The sequence below is a fragment of the Ranitomeya variabilis genome, chromosome 4, assembly GCF_051348905.1.
Source record: "Ranitomeya variabilis isolate aRanVar5 chromosome 4, aRanVar5.hap1, whole genome shotgun sequence".
NCBI lineage: Eukaryota > Metazoa > Chordata > Amphibia > Anura > Dendrobatidae > Ranitomeya > Ranitomeya variabilis.
In genome coordinates, this window is record NC_135235.1 from 708319162 (window position 1) to 708344805 (window position 25644).

The 25644-nt window shown below is 48.5% G+C and overlaps 1 protein-coding gene across 3 annotated transcripts in view; it reads right to left on the reverse strand.

Moving 5' to 3' along the window:
- Positions 1 to 25644, reverse strand: part of LOC143766489 (uncharacterized) — a 140463-nt gene that overhangs the window by 66586 nt on the left and 48233 nt on the right. For all 3 annotated transcript variants that reach the window (XM_077254206.1, XM_077254205.1, XM_077254204.1), the window contains exons 8-12: positions 18890 to 19036; positions 18581 to 18760; positions 18374 to 18497; positions 18196 to 18290; positions 17909 to 17999 (exon numbers count right to left, since the gene is read on the reverse strand). In XM_077254206.1, the coding sequence (XP_077110321.1) occupies positions 17909 to 17999; positions 18196 to 18290; positions 18374 to 18497; positions 18581 to 18760; positions 18890 to 19036 (637 nt within the window). The remainder of the gene's footprint in view (positions 1 to 17908; positions 18000 to 18195; positions 18291 to 18373; positions 18498 to 18580; positions 18761 to 18889; positions 19037 to 25644) is intronic.

The window sequence follows — 25644 nt, forward strand, 5'->3', positions numbered from 1 at the left end:
TAAAGTAGGCTCTATGCAGCTTCCATTAGGTGGCAGGGGTACACAGGCAGCGTTGGTGTGGTGAGCGGAGGACAATTGGAAGGACGGACCGCAGACAGACTTCCTAGGCCTAAAATAATACAATAGGCTCCATGCAGCTTTAATTTGGCAAGAGGGGTACACAGGCAGCATTGATGTGGTCAGCGGAGGACAATTGGAAGGACAGACCGCAGACAGACTTCCTAGGCCTAAAATAATAAAGTAGGCTCTATGCAGCTTCCATTAGGTGGCAGGAGTACACAGGCAGCGTTGGTGTGGTGAGCGGAGGACAATTGGAAGGATGGACCGCAGACAGACTTCCTAGGCCTAAAATAATAAAATTGGCTCCATGCAGCTTCAATTTGGCAACAGGGGTACACAGGCAGCATTGGTGTGGTCAGTGGAGGACAATTGGAAGTACGGACCACAGAGACTTCCTAGGCCTAAAATAATACAATAGGCTCCATGCAGCTTCAATTTGGCAACAGGGGTACACAGGCAGCATTGGTGTGGTCAGCGGAGGACAATTGGAAGGACAGACCGCAGACAGACTTCCTAGGCCTAAAATAATAAAGTAGGCTCTATGCAGCTTCCATTAGGTGGCAGGAGTACACAGGCAGCGTTGGTGTGGTGAGCGGAGGACAATTGGAAGGATGGACCGCAGACAGACTTCCTAGGCCTAAAATAATAAAATTGGCTCCATGCAGCTTCAATTTGGCAACAGGGGTACACAGGCAGCATTGGTGTGGTCAGTGGAGGACAATTGGAAGTACGGACCGCAGACAGACTTCCTAGGCCTAAAATAATACAATAGGCTCCATGCAGCTTCAATTTGGCAACAAGGGTACACAGGCAGCATTGCTGTGGTCAGCGGAGGACAATTGGAAGGACGGACCGCAGACAGACTTCCTAGGCCTAAAATAATAAAGTAGGCTCTATGCAGCTTCCATTAGGTGGCAGGGGTACACAGGCAGCGTTGGTGTGGTGAGCGGGGGACAATCTGAAGGAGGGACCGCAGACAGACATAGTAGTCCTAAAATAATAAACATTTGGCTCAATGCAGGTTGAATTATCTTGCAGGGGTACACAGGCAGCATTGGTGTGGTCTGCGGAGGACGATTGGAAGGAGTGTCTGACACAGTTAGTACTCCCAAAAAATGAATAAATGTTAATGTCTCGCAAAACTACAAAAAAAAAACCAAAGGGTGGCATACTTAGGTACAGTGGTGGTCTCCTCTGCCGAGTTTCAGACATAGTTATTTGGCGCTAAGTATTTACTGTTGTCAATGTAGGACACTGACCCTGACTATTTTAACTAGCATCATACATGTCAACAAATTGGTATTGTCAGTGCCAGGCATTGAAGGATGTCAGCGCATAGACTAAACATTGGTGGAGCTGTGAGAGATAATTTTGCACGTGGTAGAGCACAGTTTGAGCTGGGGGGGGAAACTCTCTTGTGGCCGGTGGTACAGGCCCAGGGCCCCTCATGTTACAACGGTGTGTCTGACGTTGGGTGCGCGCCACCACCGCTAGAGACACTTCATTGTACTATGAGGGACCCAGTGGCAGTGCAGTCGACCAAAAGCGGGCACACCCACCTCTACAGACAAATGGCACTCTAACGGGTGGTTGCGCCAAGTGGCGAGACCACGACCCCGTGGGGGTAGTTTTCCCATTTAGGGAGGTGTAAACATGTCGTATGCAGGACAAACAGCTGCTGCAAACTAAGAGATTGGAACACTCAGTAAGACCAGTCCACAAGCAAGACCTTTTTATAGGAAAGCTAGGTGTCAGCCGTGAAAGGTGGGGCAAAATAATTCGAAATCCAGGAGTGGTTCATTTTAATGAAGGTTAGATCATCAACATTTTGGGTAGACAGACGAGTCCTTTTTTCGGTTAATATTGAACCAGCAGAACTGAATACTCTTTCAGATAGCACACTAGCTGCTGGGCAAGCAAGCTCCTGCAATGCATATTCTGCCAATTCAGGCCAGGTGTCTAATTTGGATGCCCAGTAATCAAATGGGAATGACGGTTGAGGGAGAACATCGATACGGGATGAAAAATAGTTAGTAACCATACTGGACAAATGTTGTCTCCTGTCACTTTGAATAGATGCTGCAGTACCTGTCCTGTCTGCGGTCATTGCGAAATCACTCCACAACCTGGTCAGAAAACCCCTGTGTCCAACGCCACTTCTGATTTGTACATCTCTAACACCTCTGCCCTGTAGCCCCCTGCATCTCGTGTGAGAGCCATCACCGGCGCTGTGTGCTGGGAATGCCTGAATCAAACGTTCTACAATAGTTGCTTGTTTGTTTGCTAATATTTGTTCGAGGTTCTCCTAAGGCATAATATTTTGCAATTTTCCTTTATAGCGAGGATCAAGGAGGCAGGCCAACCAGTAATCGTCATCGGTTATCATTTTAGAAATGCGTGGGTCCTTTTGGAGGATATGTAAGGCGTAATCCGCCATGTGGGCCAAAGATCCAGTTGTCAAATCTGGGGTTGTGCTGGCTTGAGGGGCAGTAACAGGCAAATCTACGTCACTTGTCTCCCTCAAAAAATTTCTATTGGCCCAGGAGAAGCATCCTCATTAAAAAAATACTCATCCCCATCATCCTCCTCGTCCTCCTCCTCCTCTTCACCCGCTAACGCGTCCTCTACACTGCCCTGACCAGACAATGGCTGACTGTCATCAAGGCTTTCCTCTTCCTCGGCTGCAGACACCTGCTCCTTTATGTGCGTCAAACTTTGCATCAGCAGACGCATTAGGGGGATGCTCATGCTTATTATGGCGTTGTCTGCACTAATCAGCCGTGTGCATTCCTTAAAACACTGAAGGACTTGACACAGGTCTTGGAGCTCGACCACTGCACACCTGACAACTCCATGTCTGCCATCCAACTGCCTGCCCATGTATGTGTATCCTCCCACAAATACATAACAGCACGCCTGTTCGCACAGTCTTTGAAGCATGTGCAGTGTAGAGTTCCACCTTGTTGCAACGTCGATGATTAGGCGATGTCGTGGAAGGTTCAAAGCCCGCTGATGGTTCTGCATACGACTGGAGTGTACGGGCGAACGGCGGATGTGAGAGCAAAGTCTGCGCACTTTGAGGAGGTCGGGTAACCCCGGATAACTTTTCAGGAAACACTGCACCACCAGGTTTAAGGTGTGAGCCAGGCAAGGAATGTGTTTCAGTTGGGAAAGGGCTATGGCAGCCATGAAATTCCTTCCGTTATCACTCACTACCTTGCCTGCCTCAAGATGTACAGTGCCCAGCCATGACTGAGTTTCTTTCTGCAAGAACTCGGACAGAACTTCCGCGGTGTGTCTGTTGTCGCTGTTATGATCCCAATGGCTGGGGATCGCAAAAAGGACAAGCAATAATATCAAAAATAGGACGAGCTCTAGGGAGATGGTAACTGGGCTGACCGCGGCCCTAATCCTGACAAACACAACTAGCAGTAGCCGGGGAACGTGCCTGCGATGATCCTAGACATCTCACGCCAGCCGGAGAAACTAACTATCCCTGAAGAGAAAACAAAGACCTAGCTTGCCTCCAGAGAAATTGTCCCCAAAGATATAGAAGCCCCCCACAAATATCAACGGTGAAGTGAGAGGAAGGCACATACACAGGAATGAAATTAGTTTTAGCAAAAGAGGCCCGCTAAAGCTAGAAAGCAGAAAGATACAATAGGGATCTAGGCGGTCAGCAGAAAACCCTAATACAAAAACCCATCCTGAGATTACAAGTACCCATGTGCCAACTCATGGCACCTGGGGAGAACCTCAGCCCACTAGAGCAACCAGCAAGCATAGGATTCACATTTTTAGCAAGCTGGACAAGAAAACTTAATCAGGCATAAGCACAAAAACTGAGAACACAAAACTTAGCTAGTCCTGAAGGGTCTGGGAGCAGGTAGTCAGAAGGAAACTGAGTAACACTGATTACATTGACAGCCGGCAATGAATGTCAGAGAAGCAGAGCTAAATAGGAACCTCCCAGCAACTAATGAAACAGGTGGAGGCCAGAGACCAGCAAACCAAACAAAGCCACCAGAGGGAGCCCAAAACCAAAGTCACGTAGTACCACCTGTGACCACAAGAGGGAGCCCAGAAACAGAATTCACAACAGTACCCCCCCCCTTGAGGAGGGGTCACCGAACCCTCACGAGAACCCCCAGGGCGATCAGGATGAGCCCTATGAAAGGCACGAACCAAATCAGTCGCATGAACATCAGAGGCGACAACCCAAGAATTATCCTCCTGACCATAACCCTTCCACTTAACTAAATATTGGAGCTTCCGTCTAGAAACACGAGAATCCAAGATCTTCTCCACCACATACTCCAATTCTCCCTCAACCAGCACCGGAGCAGGAGGCTCAACAGAAGGAGCCACAGGCACCACATACCTCCGCAATAACGACCGATGGAACACATTATGAATAGCAAATGATGCTGGGAGATCCAAACGAAATGACACAGGGTTAAGAACCTCCAAGATCTTATAAGGACCGATAAACCGAGGCTTGAACTTAGGAGAGGAGACCTTCATAGGAACAAAGCGAGAAGATAACCACACCAAGTCCCCAACGCGAAGTCGGGGACCCACACAGCGACGGCGATTGGCAAACCGCTGAGCCTTCTCCTGAGACAACTTCAAATTGTCCACCACATGATTCCAAATCTGATGCAATCTGTCCACCACCACATCCACTCCAGGACAATCAGAAGGCTCTACCTGACCTGAAGAAAAAGGAGGATGAAACCCCAAATTACAAAAAAAAGGAGAAACCAAAGTAGCAGAACTAGCCCGATTATTAAGAGCAAACTCGGCCAGCGGCAAAAAGGTAACCCAGTCATCTTGATCAGCAGAAACAAAACATCTTAAATAAGTCTCCAAGGTCTGATTAGTTTGTTCTGTCTGGCCATTCGTCTGAGGATGGAATGCCGACGAAAAAGACAAATCAATGCCCATCTTAGCACAGAACGTCCGCCAAAATCTAGACACAAACTGGGATCCTCTGTCAGAGACAATGTTCTCAGGGATCCCATGCAAACGAACCACGTTCTGAAAAAACAGTGGAACCAACTCGGAGGAGGAGGGTAACTTAGGCAAGGGTACCAAATGAACCATCTTAGAAAAGCGGTCACACACCACCCAGATGACGGACATTTTCTGAGAGACAGGAAGATCTGAAATAAAATCCATGGAAATGTGCGTCCAAGGCCTCTTCGGAACAGGCAAAGATAACAACAAACCACTGGCACGAGAACAGCAAGGCTTGGCCCGAGCACAAACTCCACAAGACTGCACAAAGGAGCGCACATCCCTCGACAAGGAAGGCCACCAAAAAGACCTGGCCACCAAGTCTCTGGTACCAAATATTCCAGGATGACCTGCCAATGCAGAAGAATGAACCTCAGAGATGACTCTACTGGTCCAACTATCCGGAACAAACAGTCTTTCTGGCGGACAACGATCAGGTCTATCCGCCTGAAACTCCTGCAGCGCACGTCGCAAATCTGGGGAGACGGCAGACAAAATCACCCCTTCCCTAAGGATACCAGTAGGCTCAGAGTCTCCAGGAGAGTCAGGCATAAAACTCCTGGAAAGAGCATCAGCCTTCACATTCTTTGAACCAGGCAGGTACGAGACCACAAAATCAAAACGAGAAAAAAACAACGACCAACGAGCCTGTCTGGGATTCAGCCGCTTGGCCGACTGGAGATAAATCAAATTCTTGTGGTCAGTCAAGACCACAACACGATGCCTAGCTCCCTCAAGCCAATGACGCCACTCCTCAAATGCCCACTTCATAGCCAAGAGCTCCCGATTACCGACATCATAATTCCGCTCGGCAGGCGAGAATTTTCTTGAAAAGAATGCACATGGCTTCATCACCGAGCCATCGGAGCTTTTCTGCGACAAAACCGCCCCCGCTCCAATCTCGGAAGCATCAACCTCAACCTGAAAGGGAAGTGAAACATCTGGCTGACACAAAACCGGAGCAGAAGAAAACCGGCGCTTCAGCTCCCGAAAGGCCTCCACAGCCGCAGAAGACCAATTAGCAACATCAGAACCTTTCTTGGTCAAATCCGTCAAAGGCTTAACAACACTAGAAAAATTAGCTATGAAGCGACGGTAGAAATTAGCAAAACCCAAGAACTTCTGAAGACTTTTAACGGATGTAGGTTGCGTCCAGTCACGAATAGCCTGAACCTTGGCAGGATCCATCTCAATAGTAGAAGGAGAAAAAATGTACCCCAAAAAAGAAATCTTCTGGACTCCAAAAAGACATTTTGAGCCCTTCACGAATAAAGCATTGGTCCGCAGGACCTGAAATACCTTCCTGACTTGCTGAACATGAGACTCCCAGTCATCAGAAAAAAACAGAATATCATCCAGATACACAATCATAAATTTATCCAGATACTCACAGAAGATGTCATGCATAAAGGACTGAAAGACTGAAGGAGCATTAGAGAGTCCAAAAGGCATTACCAAATACTCAAAATGGCCCTCAGGCGTATTAAATGCAGTTTTCCATTCATCACCTTGCTTTATCCGCACAAGATTATACACACCTCGAAGATCTATCTTAGTGAACCACCTAGCCCCCTTAATACGAGCAAACAAATCAGTCAACAATGGCAAAGGATACTGAAACTTGACTGTAATCTTATTCAGAAGGCGATAATCTATACAAGGTCTCAGGGAGCCATCTTTTTTTGCCACAAAGAAAAAACCTGCTCCCAGCGGGGATGAAGATGGACGAATATGTCCCTTTTCCAAAGACTCCTTTATGTAACTCCGCATGGCAGCATGCTCTGGCACAGACAAACTGAATAATCGTCCCTTAGGAAACTTACTGCCAGGAATCAAATCTATAGCACAATCACAATCCCTATGAGGAGGAAGCGAGTTGAGCTTGGGCTCCTCAAAAACATCCTGATAGTCAGACAAAAACGCAGGGATCTCAGAAGGAGTAGATGAAGCAATTGACATCACAGGCGCGTCATCATGAACTCCCTGACACCCCCAACTTGACACAGACATTGTTTTCCAATCCAGGACTGGATTATGAGTCTGCAACCATGGCAGACCTAGCACAAGAACATCATGTAAATTATACAGTACTAGGAAGCGAATCACCTCCTGATGAACGGGAGTCATGCGCATGGTCACCCGTGTCCAGTACTGAGGTTTATTCGTAGCCAATGGTGTAGAGTTAATTCCTCTCAGGGGAATAGGGACTGCCAAAGGCTCCAGATCAAAACCATAGCGTCTGGCAAATGACCAATCCATAAGACTCAGGGCAGCACCCGAATCTACATAGGCATTGACCGAAATAGATGACAGTGAACAAATCAGAGTCACAGACAAAACGAACTTAGGCTGTAGAGTACCAATGGCAGCAGATTTATCAACCTTTTTCGTGCGCTTAGAGCATGCTGATATAACATGAGCTGAATCACCACAATAAAAGCACAACCCATTTTTCCGCCTATAGTTCTGCCGTTCAGTTCTGGACTGAATTCTATCACATTGCATACTCTCAGGTACCTGTTCAGAGGACACCGCCAAATGGTGCACAGGTTTGCGCTCCCGTAAACGCCGATCAATCTGAATGGCCATAGTCATTGACTCATTCAGGCCTGTAGGCGTAGGGAACCCCACCATAACATTATTAATGGCCTCAGAAAGACCTTCTCTGAAATTTGCAGCCAGGGCACACTCATTCCACTGAGTAAGCACCGACCACTTCCGAAATTTCTGACAGTATACTTCTGCTTCATCTTGCCCCTGAGAGAGGGCCAATAAAGCTTTTTCAGCCTGGATCTCCAGGTTAGGTTCCTCATAGAGCAAGCCTAGAGCCATGAAAAACGCATCCACACTGAGCAATGCAGGATCCCCTGGTGCCAATGCAAAAGCCCAATCCTGAGGGTCGCCCCGCAGAAAAGAAATGACAATCTTAACCTGCTGAGCAGGGTCTCCAGAGGAACGAGATTTCAAAGAAAGAAACAATTTACAATTGTTCCTAAAATTCAGGAACCTAGATCTATCTCCAGAAAAAAGCTCCGGAATAGGAATTCTAGGCTCAGACATAGGAGTGTGCACAACAAAATCTTGTATATTTTGAACCTTAGCGGCAAAATTACCTAGACTGGAAGCCAAACTCTGGACATCCATGTCAACAGCTGAGGTCAGAGCCACTCTAAGATTAAGAGGAGGTGAGAAGCTAGCCAGACAGCAATTAGAGGCAAGGCAGCAAAACCCAGAGAGAAAAAAAAAAAAAAATTTAAAAAGCTTTTCTTCTCCTGCTTCTGCCGTACAACACCTTGTTGGCCGGCTGTACTGTTATGATCCCAATGGCTGGGGATCGCAAAAAGGACAAGCAATAATATCAAAAATAGGACGAGCTCTAGGGAGATGGTAACTGGGCTGACCGCGGCCCTAATCCTGACAAACACAACTAGCAGTAGCCGGGGAACATGCCTGCGATGATCCTAGACGTCTCGCGCCAGCCGGAGAAACTAACTATCCCTGAAGAGAAAACAAAGACCTAGCTTGCCTCCAGAGAAATTGTCCCCAAAGATATAGAAGCCCCCCACAAATATCAACGGTGAAGTGAGAGGAAGGCACATACACAGGAATGAAATTAGTTTTAGCAAAAGAGGCCCGCTAAAGCTAGAAAGCAGAAAGATACAACAGGGATCTAGGCGGTCAGCAGAAAACCCTAATACAAAAACCCATCCTGAGATTACAAGTACCCATGTGCCAACTCATGGCACCTGGGGAGAACCTCAGCCCACTAGAGCAACCAGCAAGCATAGGATTCACATTTTTAGCAAGCTGGACAAGAAAACTTAATCAGGCATAAGCACAAAAACTGAGAACACAAAACTTAGCTAGTCCTGAAGGGTCTGGGAGCAGGTAGTCAGAAGGAAACTGAGTAACACTGATTACATTGACAGCCGGCAATGAATGTCAGAGAAGCAGAGCTAAATAGGAACCTCCCAGCAACTAATGAAACAGGTGGAGGCCAGAGACCAGCAAACCAAACAAAGCCACCAGAGGGAGCCCAAAACCAAAGTCACGTAGTACCACCTGTGACCACAAGAGGGAGCCCAGAAACAGAATTCACAACATGTCGCCCAAACACTTCATTGCCAATACAGCCTGCTGACGCTTGCCAATAGCTGTCCCATAATGGGACAACTGGTGTGCAACAGTGGCAGCTAGGGATGGAGTGATTGTGCGAATGCGGTTTGTGGACGGCCTCTCGCTTCTGCAGGACGACGAGGAGGAGGGGGGGCCAACACCAACAGCCAACTGTTTCCTAGACCGTGGGCTAGGCAGAACTGTCCCAATATTGCTGTCCCCTGTGGACCCTGCATCCACCACATTAACCCAGTGTGCCGTGATGGACACGTAACGTCCCTGCCCATGCCTACTGGTCCATGCATCTGTTGTCATTTGCACCTTTGTACTCACAGATTGGCTGAGTGCATGGACGATGTGGTCTTTAACATGCTGTTGGAGGGCTGGGATGGCTTTTCTCGAAAAGAAGTGTCGACTGGGTAGCTCGTAGCGTGGTACAGCGTAGTCCATCAGCGCTTTAAAAGCTTCGTTTTCAACTAACCGGTAGGGCATCATCTCTAACGAGATTAGTCTAGCAATGTGGGCGTTCAAACCCTGTGTACGCGGATGCGAGGATGAGTACTTCCTTTTCCTAACGAGAGTCTCATGTAGGGTGAGCTGGACTGGAGAGCTGGAGATCGTGGAACTAGCGAGGGTGCCGGTGGACATGGCAGACTGAGAGAGGGTTGGAGATGGTATTCTTGCCGGTGCCCTACATGCAGTGTTTCCAACTACGAACCTGGTGATTCCCTGACTGCTTTGGCCTGGTGACGAAAGCTGCACAGATACTGCAGGTGGTGCGGGAAATGGTGGGCTCACAGTGAGGGAAGGGATGTAGCGTTGCTGAGTAGCTTCATTGGCCGAGGGTGCTGCTACCTTTAGGGACGTTTGGTAGTTAGTCCGGGCTTGCAAATGCATGCAACTTGTATTTAGACTTTTAAGATTCTGACCTCTGCTTAAGGTAGTTGAACATTTTTGACAGATGACTTTGCGCTGATCATTTGGATGTTGTTTAAAAAAATGCCAGACTGCACTCTTTCTACTATCGGACACCTTTTCAGGCATTGCAGACTGAGCTTCTGTAACTGGATGGCCACGCTGTCCTCCAACTGGTTTTGGCTTTGCCAAGTGTTTTGGGCCAGATATGGGCCCGGCAGATGGAACCTGTTGTGATGTTGATGCCTGCTGCGGCTCCTCCACTTCAGAACTACTGCCGCATGCACCCTGTTCCCCCAATGGCTGCCAATCGGGGTCAACAACTGGGTCATCTATGACCTCCTCTTCTATGTCGTGTGCAACTTCATCTGTGTCACCGTGTAAGCCGGTGGTATAGCGTTTGTGACGGGGCACCATAGTCTCCGCTGGGTTTGATTCTGGCTCAGTACACTGCGAGGGCAATTTTCTGGTCTGAGTCAAAGGAACAGCATAGTAATCTTGCTGTGGCTGTGCATCTGTGCACTCCATGTCCGATTCAACTTCTAATGGGCATGGCCTGTCAACTGTTTCACTGTCTAACCCAGGAACGGTATGTGTAAAGAGCTCCATGGAGTAACCCTTTGGGTCGCCTGACGCATCCTTCTCTCTTGTTCTGGGTGAAGAAGACAAGGAAGCGACTTGTCCCTGACCGTGAACATCCACTAACGACGCGCTGCTTTTACTTTTAGCACTTTCAGAAGAGGAGGCAAAAGAGCTAGAGGCTGAGTCAGCAAGGAAAGCCAAAACTTGTTCTTGCTGCTCCAGCTTTAAAAGCGGTTTTCCTACTCCCAGAAAAGGGAGCGTTCGAGGCCTTGTGTAGCCAGACGACGAACCTGGCTCAACAACTCGAGACTTGGGTGCTGTACTGCTTTTACCACGACCACCTGATGCTCCACCACCACTACCATCATTATCAGCTGACAATGACCGCCCACGGCCACGACCTCTTCCACCAGACTTCCTCATTGTTTGCAAAACGTAACCAAAGTAACGGTATTTGTTACTGTAAAACAACTTATAAGGTGAACTCAAACTTATGTAGGATTTATATATACCTTTATAGGTGCCTGACACTGAAAGGAAAATCAGGCCCAATGTTACACACTAGGTTTTCTGTGCCCCAATAATTTGAGACAGATGGCACACACAGGACCGGCACTCAAGCAGAAATGCCAATCTTAATCTCCCACTATTTTTTTTTTTTTCAGGGAGAATTTAAAAAAAATAAAAAAAATTCACAGTATGACACACTAGGTTTTCTGTGCCCGAATAATTTGAGACAGATGGCACACACAGGACCGGCACTCATGCAGAAATGCCAATCTTAATCTCCCACTATTTTTGGGGGGTTTTAAGGGAGAATTAAAAAAAAAAAAAAAAAGGGACTGTCCTACAATTACTATCTCCCTGCAGTAATCTCAGCAAGGTATGGCAGGCAGCAATAACAAGGAGTGGACAGCTGCACAAAAAAAAAAAAAAAAAGTGTGGACAAACAAACAAGATAGCTGTGCAGAAAGGAAGGAACAACAGGATTTGTGCTTTGAATAAAGCAGTTGGTTTGCACAGCGGCGTACACACACAGCAACGCAGCTATCAGGGAGCTTTCTAGGGCAGCCCAATGAGCTACAGTGCTGAGGAAAAAAAATGTAGCTTCCACTGTCCCTGCAAACAAAAGGTGGTGTTGGACAGTGAAAAAGGAGATTTTTGTTTACTTACCGTAAAATCTTTTTCTCCGAGCCAATCATTGGGGGACACAGACCGTGGGTGTTATGCTGCTTGCCACTAGGAGGACACTAAGTGATACAAAGAAAGTTAGCTCCTCCCCTGCAGTATACACCCTCCTGCTGGCCCTCAGCTAACCAGTTCGGTGCAAAAAGCAGTAGGAGATCAGTAACAACATATTAGCTTACAGCATGTCATATTATATATGAGAGTATAGCATATCGGATTGTAAAAACAAGCATAAGCCAATACTAGGGTGGGAGCTGTGTCCCCCAATGATTGGCTCGGAGAAAAAGATTTTACGGTAAGTAAACAAAAATCTCCTTTTCTCCTACGCCTCATTGGGGGACACAGACCGTGGGACGTACCAAAGCAGTCCCTGGGTGGGGACAACATCAGATCAGGCTCTGTGTAACCGCTACTTACAAGTGCGCCACCGCGGCCTGCAGAGTCCGCCTGCCCAGAGTCACATTTGTGGAAGTCTGGGAATTATATACTTCAAGAATGCATGCGGACTGGACGAATCCGCAAACGTGCAGGCGTGTCTTGTTGACGCCTGGTGCCTGGAACCCACGATAGACGGGGAGATAGGCTGTCATCTAACACGGAAGGACTACTGGATGGTGAAGGAATACACCAGGCTAAATGGCCGATGGAGACGGCCAAACCCTTCCTGTAAAAGTCAGGAAGCCTTCCTCTTACCGGTAGGAAACCCAAGATACAGTGTCCAACCTTCGGAAGGACGCCGTCCTCAAGACATACCTACTCAGAGCACTTGCTCTGTCCGGAATATGGGGACCTCATTCCATTTTGTGGAGTGATGCCAAAAGAGATGAGGGAGGAACTATGCCCTCATGACAGTAGTAATACAATACCACCTTGGTAACTAGGGACAGGGAAGGCTTGAGGACAACCTTGCCTTGAAGGAAATAAGAGAAAAAAGACTGAAAAAGACCCGTTAGCACCGAAGACTCGTCAGGATGAGGATATAGCCGAGAGAAAAGGGGGCAACCTTCCCTAATAGAATAGATCCCAATGATCTAACGGTATGCAATAGGGAAGAATTACATGTGAAAAACATCCTGCGAGGTGGTCCCTACTTGCAGTCTTGTTGCAGAAATACAGAAAGCTACCAGCTCCGCAAGTGAACTGACGTGGTCAGTACGGATGTCCGAGGATCACTGGGGCCCTTTCTGCTTCTGAAAAGTTTTCGGAAGTGGAAACTGGTACCACGGAATAACCGGATCATGCAGTGCGAAGGCTCCTGGATCTCGAGGCCGAACAACCCTCCAGTACGCCGGCGATCAGTCAGGACGCTATCCGAGCTACAACTGTAGAGCTCCAGTGAAGGCGGGTCTGATGGAATACTTCCGGTGAAGTTCCCACTCACTTGAGGTGAAACCCTGACGACTAAATATGTTCGCAGCCCAGAGTTCTACTTCTGGGATATGAACTGCCAATATCACCGAGTGATAGATCTCGGCCCATGTGAGGTACTTTGGCCATGGTGCTTGAACGTGGGTACTCGCTAGATGATTGACGTATGACACAGCCGTGGCGTTGTCCAATTGAATTCGGATGGGTTGACCCGCCATAAGGAGTGGACCTACTATAGGACTACCCTTGAGATCTCCAGAGCAATGATCGGGAGAAGAGGACTGGCATTGGAAGTTACTAGTAACCATGGAACCGGGAGAAAAAAACTCCGGATGAAGAAGGAACTCAGAGACTATCGTCTGAAAGGCTGCTTGACTTGCTGAAAACTAACGGAGCAAAGGAAACTGTTTCCATTGTCGTCTCCGTTTTTTTTTTTTTTGGAACCCTCCCAGCAAATCGAATGAAATGAGGGGATGAGTGAGCAAGAGCGCGAGCTCCCGTTGAAAAACCATGACCTTGTCCGGAGGGAGATATACCACCCTTCTGGAGGAATACTGGATCATCCTCAAAAAGGATATCTGCTGGGCTGGAAATGAGGAGTTGTCCAAGTCTAGCCACCAGCCCAGGTGAGAGGGTATCGCAAGAGATATAGATGACTTAGCGTAGTCCTGCAAGGGTGGGTAAGCAGTCGGTCAAACAGGATAGGACGACCACGCCTCTAGGTGCAAGATGACAGCCACCATGACCCTTGCGAATACCCTGGATGCGGTAGCAAGGCCGAAGAACAAGGTCGTGACTTAAATGCTATTCACGAATGTAAAAGCAAAGGAATTTTTGAAGAGGTTAGGCATCCCGAATGTCGATGGATGCCCGAAACTGCACCTTTTTTGTTGAAGTAATGGCTGAGCGGATGAGACTCCATTCGAAGAAGAAGAAGAACCTTGTGAAAAGATTGTTAGAAGTTTGAGGTCCGGAATCGGTCCTACTTATCGTTCCACCTTTTTAACCAAGATCCCTTAGATCTAGACTGTCCTGGACAACCCTTTCACTGTTGGTCGGGGCTGCGGAAACGTACGATTGTTCGTTAGTCTCCCGCTCAAGAATATGATTGACCAGCTGAACTGTCTTCAGGAAAGGGATACTGGTGTGAATCAAAGTAGTTAAGGGCTCTAAGCAGGAGACCGTTGCTCTAGCATCCATGCGGCGGATAGGGAGGTTAAAGGGCTGGACCCGTAGTTGCCAAACGGAACAAACCAGATGTGCTATTTGACAGATCGTGGCATTTTTAATTAAGGACATATCGGGCAGGGATACTGGTAGGTAACCCACAGGAGATTGTACCTGGTTAATCTGCCGAGTGGCAGAATGCGCCGCTGCTTCCAGCAGGTCATTGCAGAGTTAAAAATTAGGAGCCTCGATCCACCATCCTCTCAACAAGGAAGTGGAGAGGGAAATTCGCCTACTTGCATCTTCTGTTAAATAGTGGTGATGCAGAGGGGGGTGCTCAGACGCCCGAAAAAAAGGATGCCTCTGTACATCCACAGAGTGCAGGTCTCCGGGTGGACAGGACAGGCTGTCTGGCGTTAGGCCTGGACCTTCGAGTGCCCGTCTGTTGATGGTGTGGGGAGACCGGCGCCCTTTAAAGTGCCTGTCGCCCTTAAAAATCAGACCAGGCATAGCGTCCCGCGTAGAGGCTTCTGTCCAGTGAATCGCATATCCGGACTGGATGGCAAAAGCTCTACGAGGGAGTTTAGGCTGAGGGAACTAGTTACACTGGGATAAACTGGGCTCGGCGGCAGAGGGCTCCTCAATTATGACCAGTTTCGGATTGGTCATGGTGCCCTCAAGACCAGGGAATACTGGTCGTGTGCCGTTAAGACCAGGGAAAACTGGTCGTGTGCCTTTAAGACCAGGGAAAACTGGTCTTGTGCCTTTAAGACCAGGGAAAACTGGTCGTGTGCCTTTAAGACCAGGGAATACTGGTCGTGTGCCTTTAAGACCAGGGAATACTGGTCGTGTGCCTTTAAGACCAGGGAATACTGGTCGTGTGCCTTTAAGACCAAGGAATACTGGTCGTGTGCCTTTAAGACCAGGGATTACTGGTCGTGTGGCTTTAAGACCAGAGAATGCTGGTTGTGTGCCTTTAAGACCAGGGAATACTGGTAGTGCGCCATTAAGACCAGGGAATACTGGTCGCGTGCCTTTAAGACCAGGGAAAACTGGACGTGTGCCCTTAAAAACCCGGGAATTCTGGTCACGCGCCCTTAAGACCAGGGAATACTGGTCACGCGCCTTTAAGACCAGGGAATACTGGTCACGTTGCCTTTAAGACCAGGGAATACTGGTCACGTGCCTTTAAGACCAGGGGATACTGGTCACGTACCCTTAAGACCAGGGAATACTGGTCACGAGCCTTTAAGACCAGGAAATACTGGTCACGTGCCTTTAAGACCAGGAAATACTGGTCACGTGCCTTTAAGACCAGAGAATACTGGTCGTGTGACTTTAAGACCGGGAATACTGGTCATGCGGGTTTAGGTAAAATCTCGCAGCGAGCGAGAAGCGCCAATTTAGGGGACGGAGCTACAGGCACGACGTGGGCGGAGCCTCGAAATTTCCATGATAGGCCCCAGCCGGGGCGTAAATTTCTGCAGCCGGCGTCAGCGTAAGAGTCAGGGGTGGTCACCCGTTGCTCGAGAAAATTGAGCGCTTCCGCGTCAGGCGCTAAGCGCCAGGAAAAAAGGCTAAGCCGCCTTGAGGCGACACAGTGCGCTTCTGGAGGTGCGGACTACACATCGGCCGAAGCCGGGAGCTAAATTTGTTAGCCGGCTGGAGCGTTACCTCAGGGAGGTGGTCACAGGGAAGTCTGAGACTGCCTGTCCATATCCCGCTGCAGAAGCCCATTGCTGGCAGGATCCACTTACCAACGGTGCGCGTCCCGGCATGGAGCCGCCGCGGATGTCGGGTATTGCAGCGTGGACGGTGCAGGGGTAGAGAGATAAACCTCAATCCATCATCCCTTTGTTAGGGAGGTGGAGAGGAACCGTCCGCCTCCTTGTCCGCTTTCACAGTGGTGGAGGCTGCCCGGACCATGGAGGGGGGCTTCTTCCACGAAGTTCAGCCCATCGGGACCATGAAAGCACCTCCGCTCCTGAAAGGGATTTCACTGCGGCCTAGTCCGGCTGCAAAAGCCGGGGACTAAATTTATGGAGCCTGCCGGTGGAGCGCGTCGGCGGGCCGCGCACCGAATGATTGCCGCTGGCCAGTGGCACCCCTAGGACCGCATCTTCCACGCAGGCAGCGTGAGGAAGCATGGCCCCCGAGATCTGCAGGGCGCCTCTCGTCCCAGACGAGAAGCGCCGATATAGGGGGCGGAGTTACGGCCGTGGGAGGGATCTGCCCACTGCGGCCTACTCCAGCTGAAAAGCCGGGTACTAAATTTCCAGCCTGCCTGGGGATGCGCGGCGGCCGCAACGGAGCGACGCTAACCGCCGCAGTTCCCGACCGCCGGCGCCTGTCCCCAGGGGCTCTGCCGAAAGTACCGCCGGCGCCTACCCCATAGAGGCCACTGCGGCCTACTCCGGCTGAAAAGCCGGGGACTAAATTTCCGGCCTGCCCGGCGGTGTGAGGTGGCGCGGCCGCAAAGCGATCCGGAGCGCAGGAGGGGAACTCCTGATGTACTCACAGTCCGGTAATGCAGGTCCCCCTGTCCCTGCGCGCTCCATCCTCATCTGCAATCCCTTTGGGCTCTGCCGCAAGTATGCAACGCCATGTGATGTGGGCCTTGTATGTCGGGCCACCGGAGAGGAACATTAGAGCAGGCTCTATGTGCTCGCCGTCTTGCAGGGGGAAGGGAAATCGGGACCAAAGATGGAAACCCGTTGCCCGAGTAAAATTTGGCGTGCTCCCGCGTCGCAGGAGAGGGACGGGGAGGTATACTCGCCGTGCTCGCCTGTTGCTGGTTCGGGGGAGAGCGGGTCCCATAAAAAAGGATCCGTCGCCCCCTTCACTCCGTTGAATAAAAAATAAAAATTTACAGAAAAATAAAAATTAAAATTAAAATAAGAAAGTTGGGGTCTGAAAACAGACCCAAGTGCCTCCTACAGACACTAAGCAAGAACTGGTTAGCTGAGGGCCAGCAGGAGGGTGTATACTGCAGGGGAGGAGCTAACTTTCTTTGTATCACTTAGTGTCCTCCTAGTGGCAAGCAGCATAACACCCACGGTCTGTGTCCCCCAATGAGGCGTAGGAGAAATCGCTACAGCACAAGCGGTTTGGGGGTGAATGTACCCTGCCTAACACTATCCCTGCTTCTGACGAAGCGGCACCTCTCCCTACGCCCAGATCAGCAGCAGTAAGATGGCGGTCGGCGGAAACGCCCCTTTATAGCCCCTGTGACGTCGCAGAAAGCAAGCCAATCACTGCAATGCCCTTCTCTAAGATGGTGGGGACTGAGATCTATGTCATCACGCTGCCCACACTCTGCATCTACCTTCATTGGCTGAGAAATGGCGCTTTTAGCGTCACTGAAAGTCGCGTACCGCGTGGCCAACCCCACACAGGGACCAGGTCGGGTTTCATGAAACCCGACTTTGCCAAAAGTCGGCGACTTATGAAAATGAACGATCCGTTTCGCTCAACCCTAGTGGTTACTACTCACCTGGGTAGTCATATGTAGGAATCTCCTCTTTACACCGTTCATCACACCTCACAGATGTCTCTGTAGTATTAATGTGGGTCAGATCTTCACCCTGAAACAAATATTGAAAAATTCACAGACAGATGGAGAAGTCACATCTATGATCAGCTCTAATCCTGCCATCTCCACCGTTCTCATTACACAAGTATAAAACATAATACTGGGGGATAAAGCACGACTGAGCACAAGACCTCCACAGCCGTCTACACATCACAAGGGAGATCTCATGACAACTTCCCTCCATCTACCTGATCCTGAGGAAAATTAGGATCTTCTTGTTTACAGTCCTGTGGAAGAAAAGGACGGGGACGTCTCTCTGGTGTTGTCCTCTTACTGGATAGATCTGGAGGAAACACATACAGGGAGTGAATTCATTCTTTACATACAGATAATTATAGGCCATTTGTATTTAGTCCTGCCTATTACCTGGTGATGTGAGAGGCTGGGGAACCTCCATTATTACATTCTTGTACAAAGCTGTGTGTCCTTCTAAATACTCCCACTCCTCCATGGAGAAATAGATGGCGACATCCTGACACCTTATAGGAACCTGACACATACAATGATACCATCATCCCCCCAATCCCTTCATAGTTTTACTGTATAATGTCCCAGCATTCCCAGCAGTGTCACCTCTCCAGTCAGCAGCTCAATCATCTTGTAGACGAATTCTAGGATCTTCTGGTCATTGATGTCCTCATGTATCAGGTAGTAAGGTGGAGGCCCCGTGATTGGGCTCAGGGGTCTTCTGCATCCTTCAGACACAGGGTCCTGACAGCGCTCACTAGAGGTCTTCTTCACTACTGTGTAATCCTGGTTATGGAGAGACAGATTAATAAATCTAACTACAGACATTTCCAGAGTCCTCACCTCTCCAGTTCTGTCCATCTGTTATTCCCATAGATAAGAATTATGTAATGTGACGTCATCAGAATCTCTCACCTCTCCAGTAAGCCGGAAGAGGATCTCTAGGGTGAGGTGTAATATTTTCTCTGCCATCTTTTCTCTGTCCATATCCATCTTTGATGGATAAATCAGGAAGATTTTCTTATGTAGATCTTCACTGAGAGGATCCGATATTGTAGAGACCTGAATGAGAAGAAGATGAGCCGATGTAACATCATAAAAATCCTGTGTAATAATACAATTACTGGAGATAATAAGGGAAACATATGAGGAGATTTATTATTTTACAGTATTTAGTTTCCTTTTTTCCATCTACTAATAAAACCTATATATTTAGGCCACAGACAACAAGCAGTTTCTTCCTCGGAGTCGGCAGCTGAATACGTTTCTCATAGACTCATCTTCCATAATGCTAATTCTCGTCTCATTTACCGACACTGGAATCGGCATTAGTAATACTGCAGGAGATATTCATTACACGTGACAGGAGAAATAACTACTTCATGATGAGGACGACATCTCCATCTTCTACTACGTCTCTAGAAACATATTTGTCCAGAGTCCGTCACTGACTCAATCACCACCGGCCGTCTATATGAAGGTTTCCCGTCTTCCCCACACTGTAATCTATCACGTTAAATCTCATGTCTGATTCACACACAGACGTTTGAGGCTTTTATAAAAGCTTTTTTGTTTCCACAAACACTGCAAACAAAATTATCTGATCTCAAATAGAGATGGGCAAACCCGAACTGTAAAGTTCGGCGTCCGTACTGAACAACTACTGTTCGGGCACGGACACAGAACACAGACTTCACCAGAAAATCAGTGTTACTGTTCAGGTTCGGCTGTCCAAATACCAGGTGTTTGCTTCGCTGTCATGTGCATGACAGCGTGGCAAACACCACTTCTGATCAGTGGGGAAATCCTTCCCGCTGGTCAGAGAGCCGCGGTTCCCATGCTGACAAAAGACAGCGGGAGCTCTAAGCTGTGATCGGAGGTATAAAGTTTACCTCCGGTCACTGGTGTCAGCTGATGGGACTACTGCTCCCACCATCTGATACCTGCAGCTACTAATTAGTGAGAGCAGGAGCTGCGGATGGGAGTTTTCATTGGCTGCTCATGCGCTGTAAATAAACAATTTAAAAAAAAAAAAAAACTAGCGTAGGTTCCCCTGCAGTTTTACTAACCAGCCAAACAAAACTCACAGTTGGGGGCTGCAACCCTCAGTTGTCAGCTTCAGCAAGGCTAGATAAGAAGAATAGAGGGGTCCCCATGCTGTTTTTTTATTTAAATACCGTAAATAATTCAAATAAACATTGTGGGGTCCCCCCATTTTTGACAACCAGCCTTGCTAAAGCTCACAGCTGGGGGCTGGTATTCTCAGGCTGGTAAGGGGTCATTGTGAAGAAACCAGATTGTATCTTAATTTCCCAGACAACCATGTTTTTGGAAACCAAAAAGAACTGATTTTTTTATCTGTATATTGGCTTGTGAATTTAAGTGTTTATGGCTGATGGGGCAAGAAGAGAGACTTGCCAACTGATATACTATCTAACATACTGTGTAAAGGTACCTTCACACTAAACGATATCGCTAGCGATCCGTGACGTTGCAGCGTCCTGGCTAGCGATATCGTTTAGTTTGACAGGCAGCAGCGATCAGGATCCTGCTGTGATGTCGCTGGTCGTTGAATAAAGTTCAGAACTTTATTTGGTCGTCCGATCGCCGTGTATCGTTGTGTTTGACACCAAAAGCAACGATACCAGCGATGTTTTACACTGGTAACCAGGGTAAATATCGGGTTACTAAGCGCAGGGCCGCGCTTAGTAACCCGATGTTTACCCTGGTTACCAGTGTAAAATGTAAAATAACAAACACTACATACTCATCTGCGCGTCCCCTGCCGTCTGCTTCCTGCTCTGACTGAGCGCCGACCCTAAAGTGAAAGTGAAAGCACAGCGGTGACGTCACCGCTCTGCTGTTAGGGCCGGCGCTCAGTCAGTGCAGGAAGCGGACGGCAGGGGACGCGCAGGTGAGTATGTACTGTTTGTTATTTTACATTTTACACTGGTAACCAGGGTAAACATCGGGTTACTAAGCGCGGCCCTGCGCTTAGCAACCCGATGTTTACCCTGGTTACCAGGGGACTTCGGCATCGTTGGTCGCTGGAGAGCGGTCTGTGTGACAGCTCTCCAGCGACCAAACAGCGACGCTGCAGCGATCGGCATCGTTGTCGGTATCGCTGCAGCGTCGCTATGTGTGACGGTACCTTTAAGGTACCGTCACACTAAACGATATCGCTAGCGATCCGTGACGTTGCAGCGTCCTCGCTAGCGATATCGTTTAGTTTGACACGCAGCAGCGATCAGGATCCTGCTGTGATGTCGCTGGTCGCTGAATAAAGTCCAGAACTTTATTTGGTCGTCCGATCGCCGTGTATCGTTGTGTTTGACACCAAAAGCAACGATACCAGCGATGTTTTACACTGGTAACCAGGGTAAACATCGGGTTACTAAGCGCAGGGCCGCGCTTAGTAACCCGATGTTTACCCTGGTTACCAGCGTAAAAGTAAAAAAAACAAACAGTACATACTCACCTGCGCGTCCCCCAGCGTCTGCTTCCTGACACTGACTGAGCGCCGGCCCTAAAGTGAAAGTACAGCGGTGACGTCACCGCTGTGCTGTTAGGGCCGGAGCTCAGTCAGTGTCAGGAAGCAGACGCTGGGGGACGCGCAGGTGAGTATGTACGGTTTGTTTTTTTTACTTTTACGCTGGTAACCAGGGTAAACATCGGGTTACTAAGCGCGGCCCTGCGCTTAGCAACCTGATGTTTACCCTGGTTACCCGGGGACCTCGGCATCGTTGGTCGCTGGAGAGCGGTCTGTGTGACAGCTCTCCAGCGACCAAACAGCGACGCTGCAGCGATCGGCATCGTTGTCGCTATCGCTGCAGCGTCGCTTAATGTGACGGTACCTTTAGTCTGTAATAGTGACTGTACATAGAGTGTTAAGCTCTGTTTATTGATGTGTGCTGATATGCTAATAGTGCTACGTAATACCATCACCATTGTTTACCTTATCTTGATGTTGGACTGAAGGACCCTGGGTAATTCTAAAAATAGCTTATAGGCCTCAGGTATAAGAGACTTTTCTTCTGGTAAGGAACTCTTCAGGATCTTAGCCGAGGGTCTGTCGGACCCGGCTGAAGAACACAGGATTGCTCTCAGATATCTCCCTACGCTTGTCATTACCGCATGCCATCTGCATGCCACAGATGGAGTAGCGGCCCTGGGAGCTCGGACGTAACATCTACCATTATCTCGGCGAGTCAGCGGAAGCGCGAGGCCCTGTAATGTGCACCATCTTGGGGTAATTGGTGGGATCGTTCTGTTTGCTATAGTGTGTTGTGGTTCAATAAAGTATTGCCACACTGTTTTACCTTAACCCTGTGTTTGTGTAGTGTATTGCCCACCGGGAGATAGAGCAGGCGTTCAGTGGTATGAGCCCTAGTCCATGCAGTCTTGCTAAAGACAGCCGGGCCAGCGGATGAGAGCACCCACTGACCCCGTTTCTCCACAGTCATTGATATAGTCCCCCCAACCTTAAAACAGCAGCCCGTAGCTGTCCAGAAAAGTCGCATCTATCAGATCAAAAGGGGAGAAGCCAGCGCTGTTTGTGGTCAGAACGCAATACAAAAAGTGCACACGCACATATTAATTTCTAACTGTATATCAAAATGAGACATTTAGCAAACAATTGATCAATTCTTTGAGCCACCCCACCACATCAAGGCATTCTCATGGGGCAGTCCTACTCTACGATTTTTATATTCGCTGTGCCATTACGGCCTCCTTAATATGTTAGACGCAAGACCACATTAATCCCACTCTACTTTTTTTTATTATATTCGCTGTGCCATTACGGTCTCCTAAATGTATTAAAAGCGGGACCATATTGAATAAAAACCATACCTGTAGCATTTCTGAATTACTCCCATGGCGCCAGAAAGGTTATGCGCAAATAAAGGTCGACAATGTCCAAAGATAGACATTTCAGATCTGACCTCCACACTGCCTGACCAGCGCCATAGATAAAGAGAGAGACAGGCCCATCTATTAGATGCACCATTACCGGTGCTTTGCCCGGCTCTTCCCACTTGCCCTGTAGCGGTGGCAAGTGGAGTTAATATTTGTGAGGTTGATGTTACCTTTGTATTGTTAGGTGACATCAAGCTCACGGCTTAGTAATGGAGAGGTGTCTATAAGACACCCATCCATTACTAATCCTATATTTGTATGGTAAAAGACACTGCCAGACTAAAATCCTTTATTTGAAAAAAATGACACGGACTCCTTTATTAATCTCAATTAAACCATACTTACTGCATCGCCTAATCCCAGCGAATAAAATAAAAATCCAACAATATACCATACCTGTCCGTCGTTCTGTCCCACACAGTAATCCATATCTGTGGGATAATTAGTTTTCAACCAGTATGACACCAAGATGTGACCAATCCGGCTGAAAACTCCTGGTGAATGAGCTCCTGAGAGCGCAGCATCTGTAAGCAGGTTGCGGGATGCAGTGGTGCAAGAGAGGCAGAGCAAGGGTTAACAACTTGAACAGATTTAAAATAACAGGGGTTAAACTCCTCGTAGGGAGATACAAAGGGAGGTTGAACAGTACAGTGGTGGATAAGCAACAAAAGTGAGCAGTAAACATAATAATGGCAGTTCCTGAAAATCACTTATTGTATCAAAGGCCTCTCAGTCTTTAGCTGTAGCTTTGGAGACAATGGTGCCAGCAGAAGGTGGTGTGGTTTCAATGGGATCTATCACGCAACGGTCCTTCTTCTGGCAGCACCAGTCGGTCTCCGGTACCTTCCGCTGAGCCCCTAGTCCATAGGTTGGTGCGGGCCACAGCACGGCCGCAACAATTCCAGAATCCGACGTAGGGTGGTCCACGAGGATTAATTGGTCAGGCCACAAAAGTCTGTCTGGTGCACGGCTCTATCTCAGCAGCCCGGGCATTGTGCTCACAGATGAGGAACACACGGCAGCTCCCAGTCTGGTGAAGGCAGGACACCCAACTGCTCGGTCCTTCCTGGACACTTGGGTGATGGCAGGGACTGGTGGGTGCAGAGCAACGCAGCATGGGTGCTCAAGGGAAGGAGCACACTCTTCAGCCTGATGTTCGCTCTCTGCAAGTGCAAAAACTGACTGCTTCAGAGTGCGCATTTCTTTGGGCACATGCCCTGCTACTGTGTCAGGGGTTCAGTCAGGGCTTTTAAGCCTTTCCCCGGACAACAAGGGAAGCAGCCTCAGCAGTTCCGGGCCCGGCGCAGTGCAGGATCCTGCAGTCCAGTGCTTCTCCTTACACATCATTCGCCAACGGTGACATCATCGAGGCCAGGCTGAACTTCGGTGACCTCCGAACAGTGGGAAAATGCCAAAGATGAAGTCACCGCTGGTGAATGATGGTGTGCTGGCAGCAGCTCATTCACCAGTGGTTTTCAGCCGGAACGGTCGCATATTGGCGCTGTCCTGGTTGAAAACTTATTATCCCCCAGACATAGATTAAACCGTTGGACAGAAAGAAGGACAGGTATGGTACATTGTTTTTTTTTCATTTTATTTTTATTACAGGAAATCAAGGGCTTCACTGGGATTACTGGGATCGAGGGCTGGTATTCTCACGCTGGTAACAGGCCATTTATATAGCCCCCCCAGCCCAAAAACAGCAGCATGCAGGTGCCCAACAATGACGCACATATTAGATGTAGCGGTGGCAAGTGGGGTTCATATTTGTGGGGTTTGTCACCTTTCTATTGTCTGGTTACATCAAGCTCACAGCTTAGCAATGGATAAGTGTCTATAAGACACCTATCCATTACTAATCCTATAGTTACATGTTAAATAAAGGTACAATAAGAATAAAGTCTTTTATATGAAATAACACTAAACACAGGTTTACATTTTTATTAATACGCCTAATCCCAGTGAAGCCCTCGATCTCCTGTAATACAAATAAAAAATACATATATACCATACCTGTCCATCGGTTTCTCCCACGCCGTAATCCATGTCTGGGGGCTAGTTTGCAACCTGGACGGTGCCAAGATGTGACCGCCCCGGCTGAAAGCCACTGGTAAATGAGATGCTGAGAGCGCAGCATCATTGACCAGAGTGACATCATCATTGGCATTTTCCCATGGTCCTGAGGTCACCGAAGTTCAGCCCGGACTCGATGTCACCGCTGGTCAATGATGTTGTGCTATCAGCCGGGACGGTTGCATCTTGGCACCGTCAAAGTTTAAAACTATTTAGCTCCCAGACATGGATTACAGCGTCGGACAGAACAATAGACAGGTATGGTATATTGTTGGTTTTTTATTTTATTTTTACTACAAGAGATCGAGGGCTTTGCTGGGATTAGGGTATGCAGTAAGTATGGTTTAATTGAAAATAATAAAGGAGTCTGTGTCATTTTTTCAAATACAGGACTTTAGTCTGGCTGTGTCTTTATGTGCCATACAATTATAGGATTAGTAATGGGTGGGTGTCTTATAGACACCTCTCCATTACTAAGCCTTGGGATTGATGTCACCTAACAATACAAAGGTGACAACAACCCCACAAAAATTAACCCCACTTGCCACCACTACAGGGCAAGTGGGAAGAGCCAGGCAAAGCGCTTGAAAAGGTGCCTCTAATAGAGGCACCTTTTCTAGGCAGATGCAGGCTGCTGTTTTTAGGCTGGGGGGCCTATATCCTCCTCCACTGTGTGGAGT